General features: G+C 39.0%; 1 protein-coding gene across 4 annotated transcripts in view; it reads left to right on the top strand.

Moving 5' to 3' along the window:
- Positions 1 to 12,677, top strand: part of PRKCB (protein kinase C beta) — a 641,836-nt gene that overhangs the window by 360,963 nt on the left and 268,196 nt on the right. For all 4 annotated transcript variants that reach the window (XM_078152651.1, XM_020995626.2, XM_020995625.2 and 1 more), the window contains exon 6: positions 10,248 to 10,404. In XM_078152651.1, the coding sequence (XP_078008777.1) occupies positions 10,248 to 10,404 (157 nt within the window). The remainder of the gene's footprint in view (positions 1 to 10,247; positions 10,405 to 12,677) is intronic.

Raw genomic sequence — 12,677 nt, 5'->3', positions numbered from 1 at the left:
CTCTTTTTATTTCTGTAAAGAATAGTTATATTTATATAAATGTTGTGTGTTTTGTTAGGTGAAGTACAAGATTTTTATGCATTTTGTAGTTATTTTAAATGGGGCTTCTCTTTTTATATTTCCTGGTTTTTGTTAGTAGTGTAAAGATATTTTGATGGTCTTTGTGGATTTATGTGTTTATATTCTTATGCTAATCTCTGAGGTTTTTAAAGCACATCATCGTGTCATCCAAAAAAAAGAAATAAATTTATCTCTTCCTTGACAATATTTGTTCCTTTAATATTAACTCTTGCCTTACTGACATAGCTAACATTTCTAAAACTATTTCAAATTAATAGTGGGGAGAAGGTACTCCTGCTTTACCCCTGATTCTATTGAGAAAGCATCACATGTCCAGGCACATTGAGTATTTCCTCCCACTCTGGCATGTTGGGTTTTGGTTTTTCATATTGCCAAGGGAGCAGAAATCCTCTATAGGTTTTTCCTTGTTTTTATATATTTATATAGAACTAGATGAATCCTAATGTTGTTTCTAGGCCAATTGGATTACCAGGGTCTGGCAACCTTATGAAAATTGAATCCAACTTAGGCCAGAGAATCTTGCTTATGCATGTATTCTGAGGATCTACCTATATGTGCTGCTTCAGGGTAAGATCAGGGGATGGGACTGGACAAGTGCTATGGCCCAAACTCCTACACAGCATTGGCTGCAGTTGTTATTGGCCAGTCTGAATGGGCTAAGAAAGTTACCAATAGTAAAATATCCATTTAAAAGGGATTAGAAACAAGCAACAGATGGGCCCCATAGTGTAAAAGGATCAGTTATCAGGATAGCAACATTGAAATATCAGACAATGAGAACTTAAGATATAAGTTATTGGAGCATAGATTTAGAACTAAAAGGAACATTAGTGAACATTCAGCCTAATGCCTTCATGTTATAGGTGAGGAAGTAGAGGCCTAGAAAAGTTAAGAGACTTTCCCAAGGTCATAGAGGTCATCAAGTAGCAGAATCAGAATTCACATATAAATCCTGTGACTCCAACTTTTGTACTTTTTGAATTGCACCGTGATATTCTATCTATGGGCTAAAAAAACAAGTTAGCAATGTGGTGGCAAAGGAGTCCTGGGGGCAAGAAAGAAAAAGCTTTCCAAGGTCTAGTTCAAAGAAACCAAGTACATCCAAATGATTTTGAGCTTGAGCAAAAAGGTTGTACATAATTTTTAATACCCATTATGGCAAGATCTAGCTCTGAAGTCAGAGGGCCTGAGTCAAATTCCACTTCTGATATTACCTGCATGACCTCTAGCAAGTCGCTTGAACTCTCTATGCCTCAATCACCTGTCTATGAAATGAGAAGTTGAACCAGATGGCTTTTGAGAAAACTGGCCTGTGGTGCTGACCCTGCTCTCTTTGCTTTGCTTGCCAAGTGATATTCAGTGGTGGACAGGTCCCAGATGCTGCCAATATCTTCCCATATAGGAAACTGGTCAGTCCAGCGACAAAGGCTATGATTAGAGACAGAGTGATGATAACCAGGGGAAATGATCTTCCCAAGTGGACATTATTCCTAGTCATTCTTCTCAAAGATCTGTATTTTAAACATTATCAGTTGCTGAGACATTGACAGCTTAAGTGTATAACACATTTTCTTTTTGTATGAGGGGCACCATAAGGTTACTATGAATTCCTGAGCTAAAGAGAAGGGAAGAATAAACCAAATGTCTCAAACAGGTGGTCTTCATTGCAATGTCAACTTACAAAGAAGAAAAATGAAAAGGGAGCTGTTAGAAACTAAGCTTTGTTCTACCAGGAGGAAGCATACTGTTAGGTTTTTATTTGGAGATGTGCTGCCAATCATTCAGACAGTAAAGTTTCTGATGCCATGAATCTTCTCAAATCCTGTCTTTATTTAGTTCCCCATGTGTTAGATGTTACATTCCAAATTCCTTCTCCTAGAAAGCAGCACACAAAATCATTGATTTTGAGCTAGAAGGGACTTTAGAGATCTTCCAGTTCAACTTCCTTTTTCAAACAAATGAAGCTGAGAGCCAGAATGGAGACAAGTGATTTGGTCAAGATCATATAGGTATTGAAAAGCAGAACTGCTTGGGACATAAGCCCAGGTCTCTTCAAAATTCAGTGTTTTTCTACTACACCTATTGGTTTCCATTGAACCATTTGTGGCTTGTTGAGTAATTGAAACAACACCTGGAGAATGAGTTGGATGTGGTTAAAAAACATGGGTATCTCAAAACTCAGCCACTGAAATGTTGAAATGGAAATGCTAGTTGCATTCATTGTATAGATGTAGAATTGAATATTTGGGCTTAATGACAGTTTGTTAGGCAAATGTCTCCATATTTTCATGATAAAGGAACATATGTACACACATGTATGTGTTTATATGTGTATGTATATTATATGTAGGTATATGTGTGTGTATATATGTACACACACACTTCTTGCTTTATGTAAATTCACATTATGTAAATTCAGCTTTATGTAAAGAATTCTGAAAGGCATGGGAAGATTTAACAGAAACACGTATAAAGAAAGTTTGGAAAATAGTGTGTCTACAATTCGTTCCTGAATTTTGTGGATTTGACAAAGATGAAACTTTTGAAGAAGTGAGTAACAAGAGTATAAAATTAGCACAAGCATTGGAGCTAGAAATGGATGAGAATGATGTGGAGGAGTTGATTGGGTCTTATGGAGAACTGTTGAATGAGGATCTGATTGAGCTGCTAGTTGCAAAGATTGCAGAAGAAGAAAGGGAAGATTCAGAACATGAGGTCAAACCAAAAAGATTCACAATGAGATAGTTGGCAGAAGCATTTCATCATTTCAGGGAATTTTTTCTTGTATTGAAAAGATGAATCCAAATACTTCAAGATTTTTTAAAGTTCAAAAACTAGTTGAGGATGACATTGCTTACTCTCATCAGATATATGAGGGGCAAAAAGAGAGCCACTGTCCAAACATCACTTGATCGTTTCATAAAAAAAAAAAAGTTGCACAGCCAACTGCCAGTGATAAAGGCTAGGTGGAGTGAGTGGGGCAGGAGCAACACAGTACACACCTGTGTGCATACTTTATCATTAACTTTACCTTTCATGATTCTGTTTATCATCATGGTATGGTATTTAATATGTCTGAATTTTAGTACATTTTATGAGTTGGTATTATCAAGGTATGGTTTTGTTAATGCCTTTGATGTATAGGCTAAGTGAAGTGGGTAGGTGGGGCAAATTCGCATTATGTAAAAATCACTTTAAGTAGAGATCTGTCTAGCCCATTTGCTTAAAGAGGGAACTCTGTCTCTTTATATACACACAGACTGTGTGTGTGTGTGTGTGTGAGAGAGAGAGAGAGAGAGAGAGAGAGAGAGAGAGAGAGAGAGAGAGAGAGAGAGAGATAGTATTCTGGATTAGCCCTAACTCAGGTTCAATATTGGGAAAAAAATGAGATATTCAGAGATCATTCAGTTGACAAAAGGAGATTCACTTAGCTTTAGCAGAAAGATTTTCATCAAGGATGTGTGCTGAGGATACTTCATATTGATTCAGCTGAGTGAAGCTCACTTGCCTGAGTTGCCCATCATGTTCTCCCAACCAAGCATCAAAGACAGCACTTGGAACTCCTTGTGGCTGCTTTATATTCAAGTGATCAGAAAGTGATATCAGCAGCCTGGGCCTCTAGCCCATTGAGACAATCAAGACTCAAGGATGGTCTCAGTAGTTTTAATGGAAAAAATAGCCTAACCTGCATGGGGGCAAGGCTGAGAATATTGTTCCCACTATATATGGCACAGGAGAAAAATCACTGTGCTTAGCATCAAAGTACCTTGTTTGGAATCTCAGTTCCACTCAATTGTGTAATCTTGGCAGATTAGGTAATCTCTCAATCGCTTTTCCCCCCTGAACTACCAAATGGAGATAATTCTTACATAACCTACCTCACAGAGTTACTGTAAGGAAAGAACTTTGTAAGCTGTAAAGCACTATAGAAATGTGAACTATTGGTATCTGAAGAAGGTGTGATATAAATGGATGCATTCTAGTTTGCTTTTTTTTTTAAAGGGTTCAAATGAAAGTGTATGTATCAGTGAAGAATGCCTCCCACCCCTACATGGACCAACTTGTCAAGTGTTATTTAGTGCTTTTTATAACTTACAAAACACTTCCTTTCCAATAACCCTTTAGGAGAAGCGGCACAAATTTTGTTCTGCTTATTTTCTGGAGAAGAAACTAGGACCTATAGAGGAAAGTGGTATGCCCAAAGTCACATGACAGAACCAGGTCTTCTAGTGCCAAATTTAGTGACCTTTACATAAAAATCACCTCTATCCCTCCAATAAGTGAAGGGAAGATACCAGTAAAGCTATCCTAGGCCAAGGAACTCAAGACTGGGAACTCTCAGTTGTGTGCCTGCCAACCTGGTTGAGAGCATGGTACCCTTAAGAAGATATAACCAATGGAAGTGGAAAGCCATACAAGGCAGGGTCCTAGAGTAGATCACAAGCAAGGAGGAAGCCTTAGAGTTGCACCTGACCTACAGTTGCACCTGTATATCCAATCTGCATGAATTTCTGAGTGGTTCCAAGAGTAATATTAAATGCTTTTATTTTCATAGCCTCGTGTCTTAATTACCCAGACCTATTGGTGGGGGATGGAAAGGGCAATGTTTAGCCAAGAGAGGGGAAGGGGCATTAGCAAGAAGTTCAGGGGAGAAGGGGTGCAGCTGTTGATATTCTAACCTAATGCCCCTATAATGTCTAACAGGCCAGGGTAAAGAGAGGCGGAGGGAAAAAGGGTAGAACACACATCTTTCACTTTTGTCTCTGTATTCCCAGTGCCTAGAACAATGTCTGGCACTTAGTAGGCCTTAATAAATTCCTTACTGATTAATTTGAACAATAATTGGAGATCTTCAGTATGAAGAAGGGATTACTTGTAGAAGTAGGGAATATAATTATTATCTTCATGTTTTGGAAGGGATATTACATTGAAAAAGCAATAGAATTGTTACAGTTGACCTTGGATAGCAGAAGTAGGCAGAAGGTGCACAGAAGCAAATTTAGGTTTGTCTTAAGAAAAGCTTTATGACCATCAGAAATATGTACAAATGGAATGGGATGCCTAAGAGGTGGTAAGTCCTCCTCCACTGGATGTCTTCAAGCAAAGATCTGATGACCATTTGTTGAGTATGTTGTAAAAAGGAATCTCAGTCAGGTATGGGTTGGACATACGAGATGTGCAGATAAATATTTAATAACTGGCTTCCTAGAAAAAATGTAACCACAACACCCTTTTAGGTTTAGTCTGAAGTATTAATATTTTCTCCACCATTTTCCTAAATCACATCCTAATTTGTAGCTTTTGTTGATTTTTGAGGTGCAAATGCTCATAATGAAAAGTGGTCAGCTCTTATGAGCCAGTAAAAGTTGACTCTAACACACCCCTGTTGGAAAGGATGGCTTTTGAAGTCTCTTCAATTCTTAGATTCTCAATGAAAAGGACTAGCCACAATCCAGGGTGTTCCTTTTAACTCATAAATTTTGTGATTCTTTTTCTCTGATTCTGTAATCTCAGCCCTTTCCTTGGGTATTTAGCATCTACTTCCAGGACCCTAGGGGAACCTTAGGAAACTGGATTTTAAGTGGCATATTTTTCTGCCTACTTTACTGGAATGACTAGGATTATGTGCTTCGATCCTAATTCTTCTGAGATAGTGGAAGCCTGCTCTCTAGTGAATTAGAGGTGAGTGATGAATCCTCAATACAAGATGTGAAATGCGGTTTCCTCCTCTTGAGAGCCTTTAAAATTAAACCTTAATCAGGTATTTCCAGCCTGTGCTAAATTCTGCAGATCTCTAGGTATGGATAAAGCACTGTGTTTCAAATTCAGAAATTCAGGTTTTAGGCCTGGCTCTGACACTAGCTATGTGACCATGGGCAAGCCAACTTTATTCTCTGGCCTGGAACCCCTTGCCACTTTGTTTAGTCAACGTTCACCCTTTTACAAGTCCCAATTCTGGACTACTCCCATTGTCTGCCTCCTCTGCTCCTATACCTGTACTGCTGAACATTGATAAAGGAAGTAACACATGAAACTTAGGTCCATTACATGTTTGTTGCACATTCTCAATTGGGCAGGCCCTCATTGCTAAGGCTAATATCTCATCAAATACTTCACTGAAAACATTGAGGATATCAGCCATGAGTTGCTGTTTCTTCTCAGCTCTCCACTTTAAAATAATCTTCTTTTCTTCTTTCCCCACTTAGCATCAGATAGAAAGGTGACCCTCTCTTTGTCAAAGCTAGACCTTTTACCTGAGCCTTTTGATCCTATCCCCCCTTGTCTCCTCCACGAACTTGGTCTTTATAGGATAACAAGATCATAGACATTTGGCTGGAAGGTGTAGATAGATACTCTAACCAAGCTTGCTTGTTTTCTGGTCCTTATATACAACATTCCATTTCCTATCTCAGAACCTTGGAACAAGCTCTCCCCCATGCCTGGAAAATGCTCCTACCCCATCTCCATCATCTTGAGTCCTCAACTTTCACCTCAAATGCTATCTCCTTCAGGTTTCCTGTCCCAATTCCTCAGAATTGCTAGTGCCCTCCCTTGGTTAATTGCTTTGTATATATGTATATTTTTGTTAATTTTCTTTATTCCCATTGTTTTCCTCAATATAATATAAACTCCTTAAGGACAGGGACTGTTTCATTTTGTCTTTGAGTTTCCAGTGCCTGACATATAGTAGACATTAAATAAAGCCTTGTTGAATGAATGGAAATAATTTCATTTTACTGAACCTTCATTTCCGTCTTTTTAAAACTGAGATTTTAATAATGCTTGTGTTACCGACACCATGAGTCTATTTGAATATCTATGTGAAGAAAGTACTTTGTAAACCTTGTAGAACTACGTAACTGTAAATTGTTACTGTTATTTATAAAATTGGCTACCCAAGCCATTTTTGGTATTCTGTTTGGACTTTCAACATATTGACTGATAGACATAGATATGACTACATCCTTTATCATGCACGCAATGCACATCATGCACTTAAATAATAACAATAGTGACATTAACAACAATGACAATAATAGTAACTAGCATTTATATAGCATTTTAAGGTTTGCAAAGCACTTTACATATGTTGTCATTTGATCTTCAGAACCACCTGGGGAGGCAGGTGCTATTATTATCATCCCTGTTTTACAGATGAGGTTCCAAAATTATCTGTATTTTACAGATGATGCAGATAGAAGTTAAGTGGCTTGTCTGAGATCTTATAGCTATTAAGTGTCTGAGACCAGATTTGAGCTCAGGTCTTGCTGTAGGCCCTAGGCTCTCTATATTGTAGCACCTAGCTGTGGTAGACTCATGATGGCTGGAGGAACAATGTAAGGGAGCCATCTTTTTGAATGGAAAGGGGAATCTGAAAATTGAGTCTAAAGGAGCCCTAATGGGCTCTTTTTCCCTTGCTAGGCAATCTGCACCTAGCAAGATGCACATTATGTATATGTGGCCCATATATACTTCTCAAACGTGCTAGACAGAATAGAGAACTTTCCATAGTATAGCTATTACATGCAAATGAAACAGATATGTAATACAGGTGCTCATTATGAAGAGGCAGCTAGGTGACTCAGTGGATATAGCTCGGTAGTTAGGAAGATAGGAGTTTAAATCTGGTGTCAGACACTAGCTGTGTGACCCTGGATAAGTCTCTTAACCCTGTTTGCCTCAGTTTATTCATCTGTAAAATGAGCTGGAGAAGGAAATGGCAAACCACTCCAGTATCTTTGCCAGAAAAAACCCCAAATGGGGTCACAGAGTCAGAATGATTAACTGAATTGACAGACTGAAATGATTGAATAAATCTTTGTGGACATTACATACACTGCACACTTACCATCTACATGACATATAGAGGACCAGACCAGAAATGCTACACTTTGAAATATAGGAATGCTATATTTCTGCCACAAATATTGCTCACAACACATATATACATGACATAGGCACCATCCACTTAACAATACTATCATATATAATTGACATATACATGATATATACACATAACCCATGTTATCCTCCCTACTTGCAGCCTCCTGATATATCAAGAATTGCTAGTAGTAATTAATCTTGGTTTTAGGAGATATATTTTTTATGTTCTGGGTCTACAAACAGGCTTTTTAGTCTTCATTAGATAGTGAGTCTTTAAGGAGAAGGGGATATTTCTCATGCTTTCCCTGAGCTGAAACTATATTTTTCTTCCTTGAATTGGGATCTATGTGTGTGAAATGACAAATGGGCTGCCATGGGTGTGTCATGTCACTACTACTCTGGATGGTATGCTGCTTTTCTGTTAACCCCATTGATATAACAGTAACAAGAGGGTCTGTTTGTACAGAACCAAAACTAAGTCCTGGGAAATGGGCCTTTCTGATCCTGGAAAATCCACCCCAGGACAGGAAATTTGGAGAAATGATAATAGCACTTGAAATTCTCTTAGGAAGATAGCTGAGGCCAAGCTCAGTGACAACATGATTATAGCAGGAACAGGAGAACACAATTTGGCCTTCAGTCTGTCTGGCAGAGCTCATCAGGTGAAGAGAGAGAGAGGATGAAGTATGAGGCTGTCAGGACTGGAACTCTGGCCCAGCTCATGAATAAGAAGGGAGGCTTAGACCAGGCGTGGCTGGTGCTTGATGGATTTAGAGCCCAAGGGACTGGATGGGGACAATGGATGTTTAGACAATCTGCTGCCTGTACCTCACCACACTGCCACAATCTGGTGGCAGTACTAAATCCCCCCTCCTCCCAATGCCCTTGTTGCCACCCAAAGTAGGCTATTTGGCTCCCCTCACTGGGATAGGTGAGCTTGGGGCCAGATGGAGCCTGGGAAGGATGGAGGAGATATCCTCTTTCCCATTCAGCTATTTGTCTTGAGTCATGAGACCAAGCACCCTGAAGGGAGCCTTGGCCATATATCAAAATGTTAAATTTCAGCAATCTGGCAGAACGAGTTCTGGACTGGAAAGCTAGGAAACTAGGCTCTCTAGGAAATCCCAGTTCTTACATGACCTCTTTTTCTTCATCTATAAAATGAGGGGTTTAGATGAAGTGATCTTGAAGTTTCCTCCCAGACATAATAATAATCATCATAATAATAGTAATGATGATGATGAAAATGATAATAAATGAAGTTAACATTTATATATTTTTTAAGGTTTGCTAAGCGCTTTATACATGTTATCTCATTTGATCCTCACAGTGACCCTGGTAATGGGTGCTATTATTATCCCCATTTAACACATGAGGAAAACTGAGGCTGAGAGCGGTTATGTGACTTAAATGGGTCACACAAGTATTAAGTGTCTGAGGCAAAATATGAACTCAGGTCTTCCTGACTCCAAGTCTAGTGCTCTATCCATTATGCCATCTAACATCATAATATGAGACTCTATAAGATTCTTCCATTTGACTCCATCTCAGCCTCAGTTTCAATAAGAATTGAATAAGCTTTCTTGTGTTGCCTTGTCCAAGTGACTTCTCTCTAAAGTCTCAGCTTCCTCTTTACAAAATGAAGGAATTGTATTACAATGGCTCCTAATAGTACTTTGAGGTCTAATGTTTTTCTGCTTTCTTTGAGGGGTTTGTTGGGGAGAAGAGAGTTCGGAACCTTTTTATCCTCTTCCTCTTCTCTTAAAGCATCAGTCTGCTCCCCACCAGAGCCTTGTGGAGTCCTGCATCCTCCACACATGACAGTTGGTGTTCTGGTGGTTTCTGCTTTTATTCACAGAACAGTGTTCATCCCTTGGTTTCTGCCCAAATGTGCCCCCCACCTCCATGGAAGGTTTCTTTCATGCCATATTCCTTGTGATATTGGCCTCCAATTGTTCCAGGAATAAGGCAATCAATAAGAATCTATTAAGCTTTTTTACTATGCAACTGGCTGTCCTAGGTATACAATGGCAAAAAAGACCTTGCGCTCAAGAAATTTATATTTTTTTTAGGGAGATGACATTTATGTGTATTTTATGTATATGTATAGAAATGAATAGGACATACTTTCACATTCTATTAAAGGACACAAAGCAAAAGTGGTGTAGTAAAGCATTCTTCTAAAAAGCACTATATTCTTCAAGTTTTTTTTCCCTTTGAAATGTTTTTGCTTTGTGTTTTCTGTGTCAGATCCTAATTTTCTCTCTTTTTCCTTTTTTCAGTAAGAGATGCAAAAAATCTAGTACCTATGGACCCTAATGGTCTATCAGATCCTTATGTGAAACTGAAACTCATCCCTGATCCCAAGAGTGAGAGCAAGCAGAAGACCAAAACCATCAAGTGTTCCCTCAACCCTGAGTGGAATGAGACTTTTAAGTTGTAAGTATCATCATTCTAGTTGGGTGGGTTGGTAGAGATTGGGCTCAGGTCATTGAGTGATTCGGGGGGGGGGTGGAGTCTCTCTTACCTTGTCTTCCTTCTCTCTCTGTCTCTGTCTCTCTCTCTCTCTCCCTCCCTCCCTCCCCTTTCCTTCCCTCTTCCCTTCCCTTCCTTCTCCCAGTCAAGTTCTTCTGCTCTTCTCTCAAATAGGAAGAACTCATTACCTTTCAAGGCAGCGTGTTCTATTTTTGGATACTTCTAGTTGCTAGTAAGTGTTTCCTTATCTCAGGCCTAAATTCCTTAGGTCTATGAAGGGTACCTTTCAAGATAGAGAAGGAATCCTTTGGGACTCAACCTCTTCTCAAACTGGACAATAGATGATAGATGTCTATCTTACCAGTGGATGTGAAGTCACTTTCTTAATTTCCAGGATGGGTTCTCAGAAGGCTATTATGCAGAAATGGGGTGTTAGGGAGAAAACTAGCCAAGTGTAATCAATCCCCTTGGGGTTTTCCTCTTATTCTTTGACTGTTTGCCCTATGTCTCAATAGATATGATCCCATTGACATGGGTTCCCACATTGCAATCCATCCCCATCTTCTCATTCTTTGTAACTCTGGTACGTGTTCTCAATCAATGTGAGAGCTCCATGAGCTCTTTTTTTTTTTTCCGTTCAACTTTTGTTGGCTACCCTCCGAAACTCCAGGGATTATATTCTCTTTTGTGTGTTTCTACAATGTTATTTCTACCAGTCTGTGCCTGGCCTCTAAGGTTTATTTTCTAATTCCCCTTGATCTTCCTGGCCTAAGCAGGGAAATCCTCTCTTCTTTCCTCATAGTTCACTTGAGAGAGAGGTGAGTTTTTTCAAAGGGACCTTATTAACTCTTAGAATTAGCACCTGTCATGCTAGATGGAGGAACTCAGAGGTCATTTAAGTCCTACCTCTTATTGAAACAGAAATCCTAACTATTCCATCCCCAAAGAACAGTTCAACCCTTGCTCCTCCTGAATATTTTCAAGGATGTGGAGATTATTTCCTTTTGAGGAAGCCCATTCCAATTTTGGACCATTCTATTTGTGAGGAATATAAAAATCTGCCTTGATTGAAGTTTTATCAAGTCCTTTCTTCTGTCCCCAAGTAAAACAAATGTAAGGCCTCTTACACATGGTAATCTTTCAAGTATTTGAAGATAGTGATTATGTCTTCTATCTTCCAGGTCAAATATTCTCTTTTCCTTCAGCAATTCAATCCTGATATGGCTTGTTCTCTTTGCCATCCTCATTGCTATCCACAGAATCACAGCATTTCAGAGTTGGAAGAGACCTTGGAGGAGATCTAGTCCAATTTCTTTGTAACCAAGAACCTCCTTCACCATATCCCCAAACAACAGTCATCCAGCCTTTTTCTTTGAAGACCCTCTAATGGCTCTACTTCTACTACCACTACCTCTCAAGGCAGCCTATGCCATTTTTAGGTAGTTGTAATTATTAAGAAGTTTTTCTTTATTCCAGACCTAAACTTATCCCCTGGAATTTTCATTTATTGTTCCTCATTCTTTATTCTGGGCCAAGAAAGAACAAGTATATATTTTTTTCTGCTTGACAATCTTTCAGATACTTAAAGACACCCATCATGTCTCCTGCAAGACTTTGCTTCTCTAATTAAAACATCTGCTATCACTTCTACCAATCCCTGTATGGCTTTCCATTTCAATACAACAAACTTTTATTAAGTCGTTTTTGATAATCATTTTGCTTGAGATATAATGACAAAAATGAAACAAAATCTACCTCAAGGATCTTTTGTTCAGCTGAAAGAAATAACATGTGCACAGAGATTAGGTAATATAGAATTATACAAAATAATTTCAAGAAGATGAGGGCACTAGTACCTAGAGGGGGTTGGGAATAATAAATGAATGAATGAATGAATGAATGAATGAATGAATGACCTCGTGTAGGTAACCATATCAGTGGCACATGATCTGTGGAAGGAATCTAGGCATTGATAGAGGCCGAGGTGAAGAGGTAGGATAATCTAGACATGGGAGACCACCTGTGCAAAGGACACAGGTGAGAGATGTCATATGTAGGCCAGTTTGACTGGAAGCATGAATGTAAGAAGGGGAATAATATGAAATAAGATGGGAACTAGACTGCGGAGGTCTTTACATGCCCAGCTTTCTGGGTCGCTTTCCAGTTGTTATCAGTCTGCTGTGCTTAGAAAGTTCTAGCTACTTTCTCCAGGACCAGATTGACATCCTAGATTTAGA

The sequence above is a fragment of the Phascolarctos cinereus genome, unplaced genomic scaffold (assembly GCF_003287225.1).
Source record: "Phascolarctos cinereus isolate Bilbo 61053 unplaced genomic scaffold, phaCin_HiC Scaffold_4;HRSCAF=312, whole genome shotgun sequence".
NCBI lineage: Eukaryota > Metazoa > Chordata > Mammalia > Diprotodontia > Phascolarctidae > Phascolarctos > Phascolarctos cinereus.
This window is presented reverse-complemented; position numbering and strand designations above follow the sequence as displayed.